Source organism: Copadichromis virginalis, linkage group LG4 (assembly GCF_057382275.1).
Source record: "Copadichromis virginalis isolate Kocher_CV1m ecotype Utaka linkage group LG4, C_Virginalis_male_GT1.1, whole genome shotgun sequence".
NCBI lineage: Eukaryota > Metazoa > Chordata > Actinopteri > Cichliformes > Cichlidae > Copadichromis > Copadichromis virginalis.
Genome location: NC_140621.1, coordinates 1,121,419 through 1,142,255, shown reverse-complemented (window position 1 = coordinate 1,142,255; position 20,837 = coordinate 1,121,419). Strand labels below are relative to the sequence as shown.

Genomic DNA, 20,837 nt, shown 5'->3' with positions numbered 1-20,837 from the left:
GACCATCCCAGCCTTGCCGTAATGGTCCATTTGATTCACCTTTTATTGTTTATTTTATTTTCACTTACTGAATACGGGACAGACTTGACTGGGGTAAAGAAGGGGAGAAAGAAAGAGGGAAAGAGAAACAGCTGAGAAGAGGGACGGGGGAGAAGGGCAAAAGACAAAAACCAACAGAACGGGCAGAGAAAAAAAAATCCATCTATCGATCACCTGGATCACCTGCTGAGAAAGAAAAAAGAGAACAAGCAGAAGAGAACAAGAGTAACAGAATAAACAACATCACAATGATATATGGGAATATGACAGTAAATACTAAATATTAAACATTATTGTGCAGCACGTAAGATCGACAGAACACAGTGTGCTTTGAGGTAGGAGCCAAAAAGGGTGTAGTTTGTGGGTGTGATCACCCGTGTGTACACCTGTGAGCATGGACGCGCTTGTTTTTTTAAAAGGTTCCTTCATGTAATGATCTGCTAGAGGGTGTGGGGGGGCCACAGCCCCGTCCTCCAGGGCATGAAGCAGGTATGGAGGAGATCAAAACTCCAGACATCCAGAGGCCCCCAGAACACAAGAGACCAAGGAAGACCAACAGAGGGGCAGCTGCGCCACTGTCCCAGAAAGAGCTGAGGAGAGTCCCAGATGAGGGCTCACTCAGCAGCCGCGGAGCAGAAGCCAGGGGGAGTTGCAGTGACGCGCCCGTGAGCTCCGCCGGCAGCCAGCTGTGCCTGAGTGACCGAGCCCCAGGCCGAGAGGCCGGGGGCACCCCACCTCCGAAGTGGCCCGAGCGAGCCCCAGGCTCCAGGCCCCGATAAGCGGCCGCCAAGGAGTGAGCCGGTGTGTACCTGGACGCCCACCCCCGGACACAAAGAACCACCAACGCACCGATGTCTGAGGGGGTCCGCCACTGGCAGGGGAAGTGGTGGTGGGGGGAGATAGGCCTCCAAACCTTGGAGGGCCTGAGATGTCCCCAGAGAGGTGGTGCCTGACACCCAACCTGACATATAGACACAGACATACAGGCACACACAGATACAAACATCCATTCCCACCCTCATGCTCTCATATGCACTTACTCCACACTCAACCAACATGGAGACAGACATAAAGAGACGCTGTACACACGATCACACTCCCCAAGCGTACTCTACAAACCGGGTCTAGGTACCCTTGCCCCTGGAGGGGGGAACTGCACCCAGACCCAGGTGGTGTTACCCTTTTCCCTGCGGTGGGGAGAGGCAGACCGCCCCGACTCCGCAGCAGCAGGGAGGCCCCACACTCCAGACCGCAGTCGGACGGCCAACTCCTCCTCCTAGTCCTAGCCCCCCCCCTGCTCCAGCAGGTCGCAGAGAACGGGGGTGAGAGAAGACTCCAAACCTCCCTCCACCCGCTCATTGTAATGTTGATGCATGTGTGTTCTAAGGTGCATTTAAAACCCAGGAGGGCTTGGAGCTACCTGCCAGAGAGCAGCAGGTAAGCGCATGGTCCCTCCTGCTAGCCCTCAATGTCTACGTGTATTTAAAATTGAGAGGTGGGCAACGGCGCCAGGGGTGGGATGGTACAGTAATTCAACTCAAGGATGGGAAAGCCATGCTGAAGCCAGTTTATATTTTGGACAGGACATGGGACATTTATTCAGAATGAAACAGTATAGGCGGGTAACTGGACTGGTATTTAAGAAGTGTTTTCTACTCAGTTTGAGCACTCGAAGCACATTCTGCTGTGAGGCTTATTCACCCAATCGCACACATTCACACAGTTTTTTAAATCTATACCTAAGTACTTTTATCTCTGATGGATGCACTGGGAGCAACAGTGCTTTGAGTATCTTGTCTAAGGATAGTTGATACTTCCACAGAAGGAGCTGGAGATTGTTCCACTGACCATCTGATTGGTAGATGAATTGCTCTGATACCTGATCCGTGGCCACCCTACATCCCGGGAAATGGAAGTGAGAAATTAATTTGTAAATAGTATGTAACAATAGAGGTGTGAACTGAAGTGGGAGAAATAGTTCATTTATGTAACCTGTCCATTAATCTAGTACTTTAATGTTACATATATTAATGCACGTGATGCAGGTGCAGTCCGTGTTCCAGTGGAGAAGATTGTATGTGTGAATGACAGCAAGTTCAAATTTCATGCTCTCGCTCTTTTAGAGCTCAGCAGATACCCATGTGTATGTGAGATAAACATCCAGCGGCTCATGGGTGTGTGTGTGTGTGTTGACCTCACATATTCACACTCACGGGGCCATTTTTGAGCCAGTGTCTTTGCAGTAGTGATTGGGGTCGCTGCTTATAACTCACGCTTTCTATTACCTGGCTTGCTCATTTCTCTGCTGATGGTTTCACTGCGACTGGCGGCTCGAAAAATGAAGGTAAATATAAGCAATGGCCAAATGAAGCTCTCTGAAGCATCGGCGCGTATAATTTGAAACAGGATTCATTACTCGAAGCTTTTCAACACAGTCCTCTTTTACAGCATCTGGTGGCCGAAGCACGAAGATCTCAAAGATCAAAGATCTCAAAACTGGATTATCAACACGTTCTCACTCCCAACTCGTCAAACGTGTGACGCATGGTCAGGCTCCCTCTGCTGCACTTATGGACGCGCAGGGTACCCCCCTCGCGTCGGGAATTGACGTGAAGGGTCCTCCGATTGAAGAGATTGCTGCGGAAGTGCCTGTTGTCGGTATATTTAGACATTTTCCAAATCACATTGTAGTGACGTATACAGAACACAATAAATTATATAATGTAAACAACTACCTGAAAAACAGGTAGAACGATGCTTTTGTATCGTTTATTGCATTTACGGAGGGAGTGGTGTATGCTGGGTAATGGCACAGCTAGCTACTGGGTGACTTTATTCACCCGCTTCGGCTGTTATCAGTCCATACAATGGGCGTTATTAGCACAAATCAGTCCCATAGATATGGGCCATCTCCTGCTAGATTGTTCAGAAGGTTGTTCTCATCCATCCAGATGGAGGATCACTAACAGGAGCGTGGAAGACTCCAGAATCCACTCTGGCTGGAATCCGGTGGATATGCAGTGTTTACAGGTAAGACCATTTAAACAGACAGCATTTATAGAATGACCATTAAACGTCAGCGAGTGTCAGCAATGTTAATGTGGTTATGTTAGTAATACACCGAGTGCTAATATAACAGCTTTAAGATGCATTTGTAGATGTTATTACGTGTTTTACCGTCTTTATGGTGCTAGCTTAAAGTTACGGTGTAAACGTTAGCTTATATTGGAGTAAAGCTGTTACTGTTTAAACGACGTTTGCACAGAAATATTAGCTTCTGTCATGACTGATGAAGTTACTAGTTAATAAAGTTTCCAGTAAAGTGTTTAATCGCAGCCACAGATTGACAGCAAATATCTCGATTAGCTTCAGTGCATCTGTAATAAATATGTGCAAGTTTCAGTGCTTCGTTTAAACTGTATGATACTTATACTGACCCAGGGTCAGTGTAAAATACAATCCTAGCTGTGTGAACAAAGCCTGGCTCCTTTAATCCTGCATGACAAACCTCAGGATGCAGGTTATTATTACTCTTTCCTGCTGGCACACCTGTCACACCTGAGAGTCAGCTAGAAACTTACAGTGACGTGGACATCATGCAAAGACTGCCAGACTCTGTAATACTGCAAATGATCAGTGACTCAGGTTATCACTAAACTTTAAACGGCACCTCTGTGTCTCTGTGTGCTGAACATCTAGGATTGGGTCAGGCTGCATTGACTGTGGGACTTCAATGTGTTAAAAGCAGGTTGAAGACGGCTCAGAAACATTTGAAGATTAAAATTTAGCATTATGGCTGCTGGTGGTTTGTAAAGCCTCTACTCAGCTGTATTTTTGTTACTAATTTATGTTCGTTGTTGTTTAACACAGATTTCAGAAGAGCAAATATGCTTAATAGTTTAACTAGATTTCATTTGTCAGTGTGGGACTGCTGAGTCACCTGAAGAACTCATTTCATTCATTCTCCACATGATGTTCATTTACAGAAATGTTTCACAGGAACTGATTTCTCCCAAAGGGTGAACTAGTGTGTTTCCATAGATTACCTCTGTATGAATGTACTTTTAAATGAAGGCAAGTGTTTGTCCTTTTTTGTTCCTCAGGTACAGTACGTGATATCAAGGGCAGGCGGTCAACACTGGGGGTAGACAAGAAGCAGACGTACTTCCAAGAGGGAGCTGCAGTGAGGTCAGAGGTCAGAATCTGAAACGGCTCAGGTTTATATTTTAGAGGTTATAAAAAAATCAAAATGTATTTATAAAGAAACCTTTAAATAATAGTCATAATTATGATTATTATAAGAAATATCAAACATTTAAGTGTTAGCCCTGCGATAAACTGGCAGCCTGTCTTTGTCCTGTATCAGCTGGGATAGGCTTCATCCTCCTGCAACCCTGAATTGGATACATTGTATTCCAATTATGTAATCTGATCATTTACAAACTCAAGGTATCTAATCAAAATGTAAGTACAACATTAAAAAGTTTTTGCATCTCTGTGTGTGGAGTGAAGCTGTGGAACAGACTAAGTAAAGATATGAAGCAATGTCCAAGCATGGCGCAGTTTAAAAAGCGGTTTAAGGATATGGTTTTTACAGGGTACAGGGAAAAGGTAGAGATTTGATAGGGTGTTCTTGTCTAATATTTTCATGTGTGTGCGCATGCACGGGTTTGTTGGTATGGGTATATATGTATGTGTATATGTATGTATATGTATGTATATGTATGTATGTATGTATGTATGTATATATATATATGTGTATGTGTATATATGTATTTGTATATATATGTATATATATATGTATATATATATATGTGTATGTGTGTGTATGTATGTGTGTATGTATGTGTGTATATATATATATATATATATATATATATATATATATATATATATATATATACACATATATACACATACATACATACATACATACATATGTATATATATATATATATATATATATATATATATATATATATATACACATATATATATATATGTATATATATGTATATATATATATATATATATATATATATATATATATATATATATATATATATATATTAAATATATATAAAATTGTAGGTTGTGCATCCTTCAGGTGTTAATAGGGTTATTGAAAATGTGTATATGTGCGTATGTGTGTATATACGTATGTATGGATAGATAGAAACATATATGTGTATATATTTAAAAAAAAAAAAAAAAAAAAAAAAAAAATTACACATAACATATAATGTAATTACAAGGAAGTATTTCTGTAGTCTATTGATACTAGATAGTGGAAAAGGGGTGGGATTAAATAAGCTTATACTTCTTCCTGCTCCTTTTTGAACATGGACGTTATTTGGAGTTGTGGTTGCTCGTTTTCCTTTTGTTTGCTTTGATCATTTGTCTCTTTTAATTCTATTTTTTTTTTTTTTTATACTTTTTCAACATGTTCAAAATAAAGATTCAATCAATCAAAAAGCAGAAATAAGTGTGACATGAATGTAAATGTGTGAGCTGACATAGAGGACAGCTACATGTAGTCTGAAAAACCTTTGTTGTCAAGTTTGCAGGTCTATCAGCACGAGACATTCTTACATAGAAGAGTCTGTTGAAGTCTCTAACTCAGTGAAGCATTATTGGTCCCGTCTGTTTGGATAATTATAGTATGTTGATGTTTGTCCATTTATTGACACATTTTCTTAAGTGCTTATCCAGCTCAGGATCACAGTGGAGCTGCAGCTGGATATGTTCACTAAATAAACCTTACAAAAGTTAACAATAAACCTGCATCCATGTACGTTGTTGTCCACAGGATGAGAAAATCAAAGTGGAAGACTGTGGAACATGTTAATAAATGTTTATGTGTTTATGCCTGTGTCTTTCACAGGAGGCGCTGGAAGGTTTCCCTAATAGTTCCTGGTGAATCAAAGCAGAACCATAAAGGTTGCTGGATTGCATGATGGCCTTACCCCTGAGCCGTCATCCTGTTAAAGGAGGAACCAGTTAGAAGCTGTTTTCAAAGTAGCTGAGCAGATTTCATCTCAAGTAAGCAATTAACTGTTTGTTCATCTGTTCTGCCACTTAAAGAGCATTTAAGGACGTCTTTCGAGTGTCCAGTTGAATTAATTCTACTGGCTCTCATGGTCATTTGTTATTATAGACATATTTTTCATCTTCATCCAGCTATTTAGTAAATTCTATCTATTTAGTAATATCCGTCAGCTATAAAATGTAATATAAATATAAAAATATCTAAATATCTCCTGCACTTTATATTTTAATGATGTAAGTCTGTTTACATTAGCATTCCTCACATATCAGTGAGATGCTGTACAGTACAATCCTACTGACACAGCAGAGGGATAACGACGGCTATTCAACATCGTTACACGACACATTCGAGCTGCATGATGCAGACAAAGTGACTAAATCATCTTTTTGTGGTTTATTGTCTTCAAACCAGAAGACAAAGCTGATGGCAGAAGATGTCAGAGAAGAACTTCAGGCCGTGGACTGAAAAGGTATTTTTTTCTTGTTATCAAAGACATTTGGAGTGGCAGCTTCTACAACTGGTTGCACTAAAGTAAAGCTTACAGTCTAAGAAGTCACAGTGTTGATATTCAGCACAAAGAGAAAAGCTCACTTGTTTGAATTTATTTACAATCATAGTTTTATAAATTCTGACTGTAAACAGCTTTTACAGCTTTGATATTGTTTGACACTAGATATCAGGTTTAATTTAAAGGTTTCTGTGTCCCAATGAGCCATTTACACTGACCAGTGTCAGTTTAACTGTAACACATTCATTATTTAGATTCAACAGAGAAATAACTGAATGTAAAAATGGCAGCCCTCAGGCAGGTTTATAGAGATACATGCATGCATTATGAAATTTATGTATCCCAGATAATTGTTATTCATCTAGTCATGGCAGACCTACCTCTTCCTCCCAAGTTAACTGCAACCCAAAAGAACTAGTGGGGCTATTTACACACTCACAACCAGTGTGGGGTAAAAAGAGCCACCAAAAAGCTGTCAGCCACAGATGTGCTAGAAGAGTTAGAAACTCTACTTATGGAGAAACTTTATAATTCTAACAGAGGACAGGAACTCCTGCCCAAATAACATGATATAACCCCACATACAGCCCAGCCATAAAGTGAACCAAGCCATTTAGTTAAAGACAGCATGGGACCAAATGCATGTAACCAGCCTGCACCAACCTGACATTTCTTCCTCCTGAATTAAATGAATGAATGGATGAAAGTTAAATGACTACAAACCTAAAGCCACTAGTTCCCACACTGGAGCTCCCTGACACTGTGTGTTAACCGTATTTAGCTTGTATCAACAGTTGTAACAGGCTAAGCCACCTGAGACACTGCATTGAATTTGTTCCTGTCTTAATGGTTTCAGCTCAGATGTTCTGCTTTTTCATTTCAGTAGATCAAAGCAGCTCGTGCTCCTTCTGCTTCCAATTTAGAAGAAGAAGAAGAAGGCGAAGGCTTCAGCGAAGTGGCGTTCATGGTCTCAGTGAACAGTCACGGTCACACACTGCATGTGGTTTTAAAAGCAACATGTCTGTTCACCACAACAATGGAGATGTGTAATATTAGTGCAGCTACGGTTTGTTCTTGAACATCACTTCTGTTTTCTACTTTGATCACTTAGACCAAAAAAGTGTTGTTTTCAGATTCTTTCTTTTACATCTATAAAGCACCTGCTCATTTTTTATTACAATTATTTCACATAAATGTTAGTGTTTCCTTTATGATCTTTTAATGCTTACACTACACTGTACACGTCTACATTAGAGACATTTCTGTTTCCTGTTTCTGTTGACTCAGAGTTGTAAAATGTTCTTTTATTTGATGCACAATGTGAAGTTCATAATTTTCTTACAAATAAAACTAATGACAAACATGAACAGCTGTGCTTATTTCTGAGACATGAGTTTTTGAATGTGTTGATATTTAGACAGTGTGCATCTGTCTGCTGAAACTGTGATGGTGAACCTGAGGTGATGGTCAACAGAAGGCAAATATATATCAGTATAAAACAATATTGAAGTAATGTCTTTACCCTCTGCAGCGTGTGGACGCTGTGCACGCAATCACCTTATTCACTGTAGTAAACGTGCACCGCTAGCTCGCGTGACTGACTGTCTCCATGGTTACATCGTATATTATTAGCTATGTAAACAGCTTCCAAAGATGCCGCCATAGCTCTCTGCAGCTGTAACACTTTCACACTTTGCAAATCATTTCACGTGTTTGATAGTTATGAAGACAGAATATGTTTCTAAGGTCATGCTAGGCGGTTGCTATGGTGGTTGCTGTGGACTTGGGTGGACCGCGTCCGATTCCTGTTATTAGCTGTCCGCCGTAGGAAGGCTGTGTTCCATTTACAAGTAGTGACCGTCTGCCGCAACTCGAACTCAAACCCCGCTTTGTTCTTTAATTATAGGCCTTTTATAGCCGTTCATGACACACACACACATAAAGCACTTTGCCTCACCATGAGAATGCAAGTTTACCTAACCTAACCTTAAAGTATCTGATATAGGATAGAAAAATGAAGCAACCACAGATTTAATGATGAAGACTCTGGGTTCTGTAGTTCATGTTTTACAGACCTGAATGACTCTTTGGTTCAGTTATAGTAGATATAAGCATACTTCACATTACTGGGTATGAATAATAATCAAGAGACAAACTTTGAAGATGCAGAGCATGATGTCCCATCATCAGACTGTAAACAAACATCCACCAGGCTTCTTTGTTGCCAAAATTGATGATTCTCCCATCAGGGATCAGTAGAGTGTATTAACCTGTGGTATAAGCAGCAGTCACTGAAATATTACTCTTTCAGATAAGAAATCTAGCACATAAAAGCCAGGGTGGGAGGGATCTCTGCAAACTGACTTACCTCTGCAAGTGTGAAGCTCAACAAAAATCTGCCTCTCCAGTCACTGACAAACAAAAACTCCAGCTGGGAGATAGAAAACGCTGTCTGGGTCTTGCTGGATGTTGCTGGTCAGAGTCCACACATTAGCAGAGTGCTTCTTGGTCCCACTGACCCATGTGGACAGCGACTGTGGAGAACTGTTCTGGAAAACAGAGAAGAGAATTAAAATAACAAAAAACCAAACAGGATTTCCACAAAGACTCTCTTGGAATCAGCAATCAAAAAAAAATCACTGGTTTATATTAAATATGAACAGGTTCCTTAAATGTACACAGTTCAGATCTGATTTAATTTAATTTCCTTCACACAGCACATTCGTCCAGGCTGACAGGTAAACATAGAATTAATCTCAGGTAACATGACTCATAGTAGAGATTCAGTAAGAAAGATTGAGGCTCTAATATTATTACCACACAATCCAAGGACACACCAACAGCTCAGATTTGTAGAACTATTTAAACAAATGTCTTCTGAATATTCAATTCATGTTCACAGTGGGAGGGGGGGGGGGGGGTGTCGTGGAATCTTTAAAATAAAGTCTGCAACACAGAAAGAGCTGTGATCAAGCTATTTATTACTGCGCCAACACACATCAAACATCACAGTTCAGTCATGTCAGTCTTTGCATATAATTTATTGAAGAGGACTTTAGAATGCACTTTACATTTAGACTGTTGCTGTTTCTTTTTTTACATTGTTGCTGTGTTATGTCATGAATAAGGTTCACCTGCTGGGGGTTTGATGGATCAGCTGGACAATACAGTCAAAGACAGACTTCATTCATCATATGCAAGAATCCTAGTTGGATTTTTGTTGTCACTCATGTTTTTGAACCAAATATTGAAAACAATTCTGACAGACTGGATACCTCGTCAGGGTGTACGTTACCTTGTACTCAAGGATCCCATTAATATAAAAGGACCGATACTGAATATGAATATTTCATGAAAATTGAATTATAATACAAATTAGTAATAAGGGTTTCTCTGCGCCCTTATCTACCCCATACTCAAAGAGCTGCGGGCAGAGAGGGTGACAGGAGAGGATGGCACTGAAGAGAAGATGCTCGGTTTCTGGAGTCTCCTGGTCCTGTCAGTAGGATGCATCTGCTGTGTCTTCTCGTGGATGCTCACCTACCTTGACTCGTTCCAGCCTGGTATGGATTTCCCAACACTGCGGACAGTGGCCCACGTCAGAGACGTTTAATATTGATTACATATGTCTGAATTGCTAACCCTAACCCTAACCCTAGCTCAACAGACCACAATGCCCTGGACTGTCAGTATTATTACATGCTGTGAACATAAGTACCTTTGATCACAGTTTAAAAGAGAAGGAATATTGGAAAGAAAGATCAACATTGTGATATTATTTGTTCCAAACTGACCAGAAACATGCTTGTCAGACTCTCACAGCAAAGGATCAGACTCACTGTGCATGACGGCTCAGGCCAATGATGTCTGTTAGATTGTCAGTTGTTTAGTGCTTCTGTACAGTTAGGGTCACCGTCTCTATTTCAGAATAATTAATATGTGGAAAACACAAAGTTGATTGTCTTCCAATATTCTAGCATAATTAAAAAACTTTGACTTTGTAAGTACATATTATTAGTCCTAATGCCAGTATGATTCTTCATAACTCCTGCTTTGAAATACTGAACTTTAAAATTGACCTGATGAAAGATCATTTACAGTGGCACTCTGTCAGGATCATTCTGACTGTAAGATCACTGTATTAATCTGAATCCTTCTGAAATGTGCTGTGAATGAATGCTGATGCAACTCACTGTGGGAAAGCTGTTAATAAAAGGAATCTGTGACACATGCAACACATTCACAGAGGAAGACGACACAAAGGGAGGACACGCAGAGGCTGTGTTGAAGTCAGAAATCCAAATCTTTATTAAAAAACAGGCGGCGGTTACAAACAGGAAGACAAGCAGTCCATCAAACAGTCTACAGGGTCAAACATACAGAGAATTCAAACAGCAGTAAAAAATAACTGGAACTGAAAAACTTAAAGCAATGTGTGACGCAATAAATGGAAGCAGCGCAGTATATTCACTGAATTATCATCAATTACAAAAGAGAAAAACGACGATTTCTAAGGATTATTTTCTTAAATGCAGTTAGAGTGTGGCTGGTAAAGATGGAAACATACAGAATGTAAACTGTGTGAGTTTGTGAACTTTGTTAGAAACAAATGAGGTAAAAAAACAACAACCCCAAAACAGACAAAACAGAGAAAGAGGCTCTCAGTATTCATTCATAATTAGAAAGAAACATTCTGGTCGTGGATTTTTACAGTCTTAGTTCCGCTCGCTGTCATCATTATAATCATCATGATCAATGGCGAGGTCCTGAGGTGGGCGGGGCTGTCTCTGGTGATGTCACCATGAAGGAACAGCATCTGGCACGTGTTGCTGAAACATCCCAGTACGCTGGTGTAGTTTCCTCTCCAGCTGTTTGACATGTGACACTTGAACATTAAGGGGAAGAAGAAGAAACAGTGTTAGGTCAGGTGACCACATGGTTTCTAAAGTAACTGACAGGAAGTAACCAGGCCGTTAGAGATGTATGGCATGTGTTTAGAGTTACTGGAGTTGGGTAACTCTACTTACCAAAAGCAGAAGCACACAGATGAAGGATCAGATGCTGAATGTTGCAGGAACATGCTCATGTGCGGTGGTCATTCAGTGCTGCAGGTTAGACAGTCTAAGACTGATATGCTGCCCATCTGAGAGTTTGAAAACACACATGCAAAGATTTATTTTGTGTTACAGTCAAAGTTGGATGTTCATTTCTGTCCTTTAAAAATGTTTGTGTATTTGAAAGCACTAACATTTAAGGATGACTTGGATCGTCTCCTTTAAAGGGGAGACAAGTGTGTCCACGGATCCACGTCACTTTACCTGGATGATGACTCCTCCCCCCTCACTCTGAAACACTCCTAATATAACCAAGCAAATAAATAATATTGAAGATTTACTTACATCATTACAAAAACATCAAAAACATCTCCCTTTGATTCTATTTCTCCATTCCTGCTGAACATCAGGCAACAAATATCTCAATAAATCACAGTAAAATGTAAAGCACATATTTTCTTTGTCTAACCTCTGCAGAGCCTCTGTCAAGAAAAACATCTGTAAGCATAAAACAAATATACATTCATAACACGTCACTGGACAAACCTCGGTCAGTTGATTTCCTCTGTGCAGTGCAGACGAACATCAGTCAGCAAGTGACTCTGCTGGTTCTTCTGAGGAAACACCACCGTCTCTCCACACCGTCACCATCTGTGAGCACAAACTGCTGCTCTGCCAGCATGTAGGAATCACATATCACACACACAGGGGTGAAGAAACATCAGAGCTCAACTTTGGATACTTTAGATCTAAACAGATCAAAGTAGCTCTTAGTTTCAGCAATCAGACAAACAATGATACCAAACTGATTCTGTATGAATACAATATGGTATTTTCAATACAGCTGTCAAATTAATTTATTAAAACTAATACAGATATATGTACCTTTTTTTCATAAATTCGTTTGCTAAATTATAAGAATATATATATATTTTTTTTCATTGAACAATTGCAACTGAAAGAAATTCAATATTGAACAAAAATATATTGTCACATTCTGAGCATGCTCAGCACGCTGACAGACTTGAAGTTGCTACAGATTTTAAGAAGTGATAATTATAGGGAAGAAACTTCTCTTTTTCATCCGTTTAATCAAACATTTGATGCCTCAGCTGTCTCAGTCCTGTAGCGTTCTGCAACTACAACTAACCTGAGGCTTGGATTTGGCTGCAGGTGCCCCTGTACATCCTTCTCAGCAGCACACATGTGGGTACCATTTAATCCCACTTCTTCCTGAGCTTTGCTTCATCACAAGACCAAAGGTGGCATCCCGTGTCACAGTCTTATCATCATCCAGAAGAAACATTTGAAGAAACATCATGCAGAAGAAACATTTGAAGAAACATCATGGAGAAGAAACATTTACGCGCCTCCTGGTTTTGTTTTCTGATCCTGCAAAAAGACTGAGGACAACAAAGCCCAGAGAACACGAGATACACAACATCCAACATTCAGACTCAACAGCCTCCATAAATGAACAGCACCAGGTTGGTTCAGTTATAGTAGATATAAGCATACTTCACATTACTGGGTATGAATAATAATGAGGAGGCAAACTTTGAAGATGCAGAGCATGATGTCCCATCATCAGACTGTAAACAAACATCCACCAGGCTTCTTTGTTGCCAAAATTGATGATTCTCCCATCAGGGATCAGTAGAGTGTATTAACCTGTGGTATAAGCAGCAGTCACTGAAATATTACTCTTTCAGATAAGAAATCTAGCACATAAAAGCCAGGGTGGGAGGGATCTCTGCAAACTGACTTACCTCTGCAAGTGTGAAGCTCAACAAAAATCTGCCTCTCCAGTCACTGACAAACAAAAACTCCAGCTGGGAGATAGAAAACGCTGTCTGGGTCTTGCTGGATGTTGCTGGTCAGAGTCCACACATTAGCAGAGTGCTTCTTGGTCCCACTGACCCATGTGGACAGCGACTGTGGAGAACTGTTCTGGAAAACAGAGAAGAGAATTAAAATAACAAAAAACCAAACAGGATTTCCACAAAGACTCTCTTGGAATCAGCAATCAAAAAAAATCACTGGTTTATATTAAATATGAACAGGTTCCTTAAATGTACACAGTTCAGATCTGATTTAATTTAATTTCCTTCACACAGCACATTCGTCCAGGCTGACAGGTAAACATAGAATTAATCTCAGGTAACATGACTCATAGTAGAGTTTCAGTAAGAAAGATTGCAGGCTCTAATATTATTACCACACAATCCAAGGACACACCAACAGCTCAGATTTGTAGAACTATTTAAACAAATGTCTTCTGAATATTCAATTCATGTTCACAGTGGGAGGGGGGGGGGGGGGGTGTCGTGGAATTTTTTTAATAAAGTCTGCAACACAGAAAGAGCTGTGATCAAGCTATTTATTACTGCGCCAACACACATCAAACATCACAGTTCAGTCATGTCAGCGCTGCCACAGAAGTGGTGCTCCTCCTCCTTTATGCATTCCAAGGAAGAGGGAGGAAGTTACAAACTGATCCTACCACACTTCATGTGTCTCGCTATGAAACCTAACGGATCAATGGTAAAACACGTAATAATATCTACAAATGCATCTTAAAGCTGTTATATTAGCACTCGGTGTATTACTAACATAACCACATTAACATTACTGACACTCGCTGACTTTTAATGGTCATTCTATAAATGCTGTCCGTTTAAATGGTCTTACCTGTACACACTGCATATCCACCGGATTCCAGCCAGAGTGGATTCTGGAGTCTTCCACGCTCCTGTTAGTGATCCTCCATCTGGATGGATGAGAACAACCTTCTGAACAATCTAGCAGGAGATGGCCCATATCTATGGGACTGATTTGTGCTAATAACGCCCATTGTATGGACTGATAACAGCCGAAGCGGGTGAATAAAGTCACCCAGTAGCTAGCTGTGCCATTACCCAGCATACACCACTCCCTCCGTAAATGCAATAAACGATACAAAAGCATCGTTCTACCTGTTTTTCAGGTAGTTGTTTACATTATATAATTTATTGTGTTCTGTATACGTCACTACAATGTGATTTGGAAAATGTCTAAATATACCGACAACAGGCACTTCCGCAGCAATCTCTTCAATCGGAGGACCCTTCACGTCAATTCCCGACGCGAGGGGGGTACCCTGCGCGTCCATAAGTGCAGCAGAGGGAGCCTGACCATGCGTCACACGTTTGACGAGTTGGGAATGAGAACGTGTTGGGATTATAGATGGCAGACAGTTGGTGTCATAAACCACCGCCTCTGTTCAAAGATGGTCGCTCACAGTGGACATAGATGCTTCTTTCACTCCTCTTTCAAACCATCTGTCCTCTCTGTCCAACATTAACTCTGTGGATAAAAACATCAAGTTCACCAGGGAAGACACAAAGGACGACTGTTTGCCTTTCCTGGACTGCGCTGTGCACATTGAAGAGAACGGCAACCTCAACATCGAAGTTTACCGGAAGCCCACACACACGGACCAGTACCTCCTGTTTGACTCCCATCACCCTCTGGAACACAAACTTGGAGTAATTAGGACACTACACCACCGGGCAGAACATGTTCCCTCTAAGCCTGAAGGAAAAAGAAGGAACACACACATGTAAAGGAAGCACTCAAAACGTGCGGCTATCCTAAATGGGCGTTCTTAAAGTCAGCAAAGAGGCACAGAAAAGAAGACCAGACACCAGCGAGGGAGGATAAGAAGGACAGACGCAACAACATTGTCATCCCCTATGTAGCCGGTGTATCAGAGAAACTCAGGAGAGTTTTCTCCAAGCATGACATCCCGGTGCATTTCAGACCCAGCAACACACTCAGACAAAAACTGGTTCATCCCAAAGACAAAACGCCAAAACACAAACTTAACAATGTGGTGTATGCTGTACAGTGCAGCGAGGAATGCTCAGACCTCTACATTGGAGAGACCAAACAGCCACTTCACAAGCGCATGGCACAACACAGAAGAGCCACCTCCACAGGACAAGACTCAGCAGTCCATCTGCATCTAAAGGTCAAAGGTCACTCTTTGAGGATGCCAATGTTCACATTTTGGACAGAGAGGACAGATGGTTTGAAAGAGGAGTGAAAGAAGCCATCTATGTCCACTGTGAGCGACCATCTTTGAACAGAGGCGGGGTTTACGACACCAACTCTCTGCCATCTATAATCCAGTTTTGAGATCCCTTCCCAGACGCCTTAACGCCCACTCACATCCTGGGCCATCTGACCTCAGGAATTCACATGATAAGGTGGGGCCAGGTTTCACAATGAACACACCCGAAACTCTGGCTGATTGGGACCCACACCCAGTTTCACACCTTGGCTCAGGCGATTAGAGGATCATCAGGGGGTCCTTTTGTCCCTCTGTGGGGGGAAACTCCCACTAGGTTTATATCTGGGACTCTCCACCATTTGACCTTAGAACTGAAGAAGCTTCTCGGATGAGAGGTGAAACGTCTTCAAGCAACTTAAAGAAGTCCAGACGCTTTTCTTTGCAAGCTCCTTTGACCATTCTTCATATTATTCTCAAAAGGTGTAAGACGCTCAGAGTACTGCACACATGTGAACAACACTTCATTAAGAATCATTCAGATTGCTTTTCAACCTGAATATCTAAACCAAACTCAGAAATAGATAGTCACTGCTGAAAATGTCTACAGTGGAAACATTAAACACATTTGAAATGAGCACATTAAATACCATCGTTTTGGTTTCAACACATAAATATTTGACTTTGCTATTTTCTTTTTGTGTACATCAGCTGTGTTATCAAAAACCTGAATATCATTTATAGACTGTGACTGCTATAACAAACAGTCTGTGGGTGAGAAGAGTGCTCTCAGTACTTCATCCATCTATTGTCTTCCACTTTCCTTCTACAGGGTGGACCATTTATATGGATACACCGTAATAACATGGGAATGGTTGGTGATAGTAAAGTCCTGTTTGTGGCACATTAGTATATGTGAGGGGGCAAACTCCTCAAGATGGGTGGCGACCATGGTGGCCATTTAGAAGTCGGCCATCTTGGATACAACTTTTGTTTTTTCAATAGGAAGAGGGCCATGTGACATATCAAACTTATTGGTAATGTCACAAGAAAAACAATGGTGTGCTTGGTTTCAACGTAACTTTATTCTTTCATGAGTTATTTACAAGTTTCTGACCACTTATAAAATGTGTGCAATGTGCTGCCCATTGTGTTGGATTGTCAATGCAACCCTCTTCTCCCACTCTTCACACACTGATAGCAACACCGCAGGAGAAATGCCAGCACAGGCATCCAGTATCCGTAGTTTCAGGTGCTGCACATCTTGTATCTTCACACCATAGACAATTGCCTTCAGATGACCCCAAAGATAAAAGTCTAAGGGGGTCAGAGCGGGAGACCTTGGGGGCCATTCAACTGGCCCACGACGACCAATCCACTTTCAGGGAAACTGTTCATCTAGGAATGCTCGGACCTGGTACCCATAATGTTTCCAGCAAGATTGTGCAAAAACTCAGGGAACGTGCCAGCTTCAGTGCAGCAAGGGTTTTGTTTGTCAACTAGCAGCTGGTTCATTTGTGCTGCCAGGTGCTCGTGGAGTGCAGTCAGCTTCTTCAGCCAGTAGGCGTGAACCATGTCAGGGCCTGGTGCTGTCCAACTCTTCATACTGGAGATATCTGCCACTGTGATGGTTACTGGACCCTGTTCGGGGAGGTCGCTGTGGTCTGCCCTCAGATCCACTAGCCACTGAGCATTGCCTTTATGGGTTGCGTCCTTCTCCCATATGCTCTTCCAGTATTGTTCTGCCCGCAGCCTTGGTGTTCTCATATTGTTCCCCTGCCACTGAGAGTACACCTTGGCTGGTTCTTGCCTTCTATCTCTCTGGTGTACCTCTTCAAGCGGCTGGCCAAGGCTGTGAGTCGTTGCTTGGACAGCTTCCTGTACTTCTTAGGCACCTTCCTCATCGCGCCTTTCTGCAACTCCGATAGTTGGCTTCGTGCTACCTTGATCTTAGCCTCTAGCCTCCTTCTCCATGGAGGGTACTGCCCCTTGTGGCTGTTCAACTTGTAGCCAAGCATCTCAATGATCACTGCTGCCATATTGTAGATCAGCTTGTTAGTGTCGGTAATCGTGGTTGTAGGTATTGTCCGTAGTGCTGCATTAACATCATCTAGCAGACCTTCTGAGGGTACTTCACGTAATCTTGGTAACCGGCTACGGGGGGTCCAGGTTTCAAGCTTGGCCATGATCCTATCTTTCAGGTCAGTTCCTCGACGTCCCAGGGCTAGCGATTTTTCCAGTCGGGCTACCAAAATCTATCTCTTCCCTGCCTGTCGGGCTATCGTAGGAAGGAAAAATATATGTCAATGCTTTTGCATTCTTTCGGAAATGTAGCTGGGTAATTATGTCATTGGCATCGGTGAGCCACTGTCAATATGTGACATATTGAAGTCGCGTTTGAATTTGCGCTTGTTTTTTGCTTTCACTTTGCAATCGTGCGAACTGTGTATAGAGAGCAACAGCACTGATTGGTGAGTGATGATAATTTGTGCACCAATTCCTCTGACATTGTCTTATCAATCGTTAGCTTACTATGCAAACATGACAAGTGAAATCTCCCGCAGCTTAAACATGTGAGAGGTTGATCGCAGAGAATCGCTGAGCTTATGTGAGTCCGTGTGTAAAAGCAGCAGGATATATATTTCAGTTCTGCTGAGCCAAATAAGACAGGTCAGGGTGAAGAAGTGACAGCCAAAGAAAAGCTTACCACAAAACGGAGAAGTTATGACAAATCAGACTATAAGGCAAAAAGAAAGTGCAGCTTTATGGTTTCATGGACAAAAGAATTTCTGTGGCTGCAATATGACGAGCTAAATAACCAGGGCTGCACATAAGTGGTCCGCAGGTGCGCATTCGCTGTCAAAATAAAAAACGTGCACAAGATAAGAAGTTGCAACGCGTGTTTGCGTACATAAGATTTTCAGGAGGAGGACAGACATTTGTTTAGAACTCTTAAAGATGTCGAAGAAGCTCCTTTAAGCAATTACTGTGATGTTCCTCCACCTCCAAAGAAATGTCAGGAGTCCGAACCACAAAAGAAGCGCGTATACTCGGAAAAGTGGTTGCAGGAGGTGAGCTGGCTTCAAACAAATGATGAACGCACAGAGATGTGGTGCAGAATGTGCCGTGAAAATTTAATAAATGACAAATTAAAAAGGCATGAACATTTTTTTTGTATCGAAAAAATATCGAACGGTGACACCAAAGTATCGAACCGAACCTGTATCGTTGCACCCCTAATATATATATATATATATATATATATATATATATATATATATATATATATATATATATATATATATATATATATATATATATATATATATATATATATATATACATAAAGTTGTGTTTTCAAAATGGGAGTTCAGGTTATTTTTACTTCTAATAGTGTTAACATACTACACAGGTGACCACAGTGCACATGTCTGCTGTCGGTCACAGTGGTCCAAGGGACGCTCAGGGAGTTAGTGTGTTCGCTCACACACGTGAAAAATTAGAGCGAACATTGGTGATGACATCGTTCTTACAGCATCAACACAGTAATTTAAATCACACTTATGACAAAGGAGATCCTTGAACACAAATTAGCCTGATATGAAAATGTTTGTGTGCTGGTTTGATTCCAGTCTCATGGAGAGGGCGGGGCTTATGTCCTATACTGCAGCCGGACATAAGGGGGCGATAGAGACGCTTGTCTTTTGTCAGATGTTTTGTCAACCGTCGAAGAAGAAGAAGAAGAGCGGAAGCCAGGGAGCGGAATTCAAAAGAGAAGGTGAGTTCTGTCCGTTATAAAGTTAAAACTGCGGGAGGCTGAGCAGCACAGATCCCCTCGGTGTGCCTTAAAGCAGGTAACACAAACGGCACAGTGACGCTGGGTTGGTGTTAGTGGGTAGCACGTTAGCGAGTCCGTGAAATAAACCAAACAATACAAACAACCAGTCTCACGTTGCATTGGCGCAGCTGCAGAGCGGGGAGAAGGCGGTAACCGGTGACACCTCGGCTGTGTCCCAATCCAGCGACCGCACGCTTCGAAGTACGCGCACTTCGCGGACTACGTACGCCGGGTACTAGCAAGTACGAGAAGTGCGGAAGTGAGAGGCTTGTGAAATGGGACGGTTCGCGCTGCTCAGGTTTCCTAGCAACCATGATACTAACCGCACTAAACGTTTCATACAGCTGTAAAACATGATTGTTGGGCTACATTTCTGTACTGAACAGTCATTTCAAGATCAGTTAGTAAATAACAATTAGCTAATGTTGTTCATGAGACTAAAGTCATCTCACTGTGGTGATGTAAATATAATATGGCCAATATTAAAGTTACTATATTAATCATTATTAGTTATTACAGCAGTGAACATGAACTCTGTGTCAAACACTGAGCCTCAGTAAAGATTCAAGTTGCATTTATTTATATTTCCTATCACCTTAAATCTTCACTTAAAGACAAGTATCTGTGACAGTGTGTATACAGATGTATCATATATAAGAGACAAATATTGTTCATTTAATATGTTGTCATTACTAAATGTGGCTCAGTGCTTACATATATGTGTAAAAAGCAAATGTAGGAGCTGTGGTAACTGTGTCTGATAGAATGAAGAGCAGACTGATATATGAAATATTCCTTTATTGGGTGAGAAAATCAGACCATGTCATAACTGCTTTAAGTCACACAGAATAGATATCAGAGCCTTAAACAGGCTGACGTCTGCTAAATGGGTCAAACTGGGCAGGAAGTCTACAAACACATAACATCCTTATAGAATATGATGTAACACTATAGATCAACTTAGCTCAGAATATATAAAGCATATAAACAGTTACAGCAATATGATGCAACAAACACAGCAGCTACTGATCCAAAATACTCAAAGCTTCATAGAACTGGAACCAACATTTATTTTAGCTCCATTCTGCTGCTGATACAGACTTTAGGTTTCTGGATATTTGCTTTAGGTTTCTCAGCTACGCTGAGGTCAGACTCATTTCCGGTGTCGGTGGAAACTGAAGGGGTCAAAGGTCTCCGTCCTTTGTAAAACAGGTGTTTGGCAGTAAGGAATATTATTAATGCATCAGTGTCATGAAACACCTCGTTTTTAAAGGCAACGCTGTCAGTTATACAGTAAT

General features: G+C 41.4%; 2 protein-coding genes and 1 long non-coding RNA gene across 8 annotated transcripts in view; 2 read left to right on the top strand and 1 right to left on the bottom strand.

Annotated features, from left to right (window-relative positions):
- The first annotated feature begins 2,015 nt into the window (after nucleotides 1–2,015).
- Nucleotides 2,016–7,957, top strand: LOC146710487 (uncharacterized). Of its 3 annotated transcripts, XR_014919941.1 has the most exons (7): nucleotides 2,016–2,383; nucleotides 2,488–2,697; nucleotides 2,991–3,069; nucleotides 4,143–4,234; nucleotides 5,924–6,081; nucleotides 6,500–6,557; nucleotides 7,480–7,957. It is a non-coding gene; the product is annotated as an uncharacterized LOC146710487 (long non-coding RNA). The 3 variants fall into 3 exon arrangements; XR_014919940.1 differs by having other exon boundaries at nucleotides 2,024–2,697; XR_014919939.1 differs by lacking the exons at nucleotides 2,016–2,383; nucleotides 2,488–2,697 and having other exon boundaries at nucleotides 2,704–3,069.
- Nucleotides 7,958–10,880: 2,923 nt separating this feature from the next.
- On the bottom strand, nucleotides 10,881–14,854 carry LOC146710486 (uncharacterized). Of its 3 annotated transcripts, XM_085453045.1 has the most exons (7): nucleotides 14,714–14,854; nucleotides 14,342–14,420; nucleotides 13,420–13,595; nucleotides 12,801–13,321; nucleotides 12,197–12,317; nucleotides 11,624–11,952; nucleotides 10,881–11,481 (listed from the first exon to the last, which is right to left on the bottom strand). In XM_085453045.1, the coding sequence occupies exons 1-3, from the start codon at nucleotides 14,799–14,801 to the stop codon at nucleotides 13,460–13,462; spliced, it is 303 nt and encodes a 100-aa protein (XP_085309171.1). In that variant the 5' UTR covers nucleotides 14,802–14,854; the 3' UTR covers nucleotides 10,881–11,481; nucleotides 11,624–11,952; nucleotides 12,197–12,317; nucleotides 12,801–13,321; nucleotides 13,420–13,459. The 3 variants fall into 3 exon arrangements, 1 of the variants encoding a protein (XP_085309171.1); XR_014919937.1 differs by lacking the exons at nucleotides 13,420–13,595; nucleotides 14,342–14,420; nucleotides 14,714–14,854 and having other exon boundaries at nucleotides 11,624–11,739; nucleotides 11,845–11,952; nucleotides 12,801–13,412; XR_014919938.1 differs by lacking the exons at nucleotides 13,420–13,595; nucleotides 14,342–14,420; nucleotides 14,714–14,854 and having other exon boundaries at nucleotides 12,197–12,322; nucleotides 12,801–13,412.
- A 4,524-nt stretch (nucleotides 14,855–19,378) lies between these two features.
- ppp1r35 (protein phosphatase 1, regulatory subunit 35) overlaps nucleotides 19,379–20,837 on the top strand; it is a 10,000-nt gene continuing 8,541 nt past the window's right edge. The window contains exon 1 of one of the 2 annotated variants that reach the window (XM_085453043.1): nucleotides 19,379–19,479. The gene's annotated coding sequence lies outside the window, so the exon portion shown is untranslated. The other variant, XM_085453044.1, reaches the window with a different exon arrangement.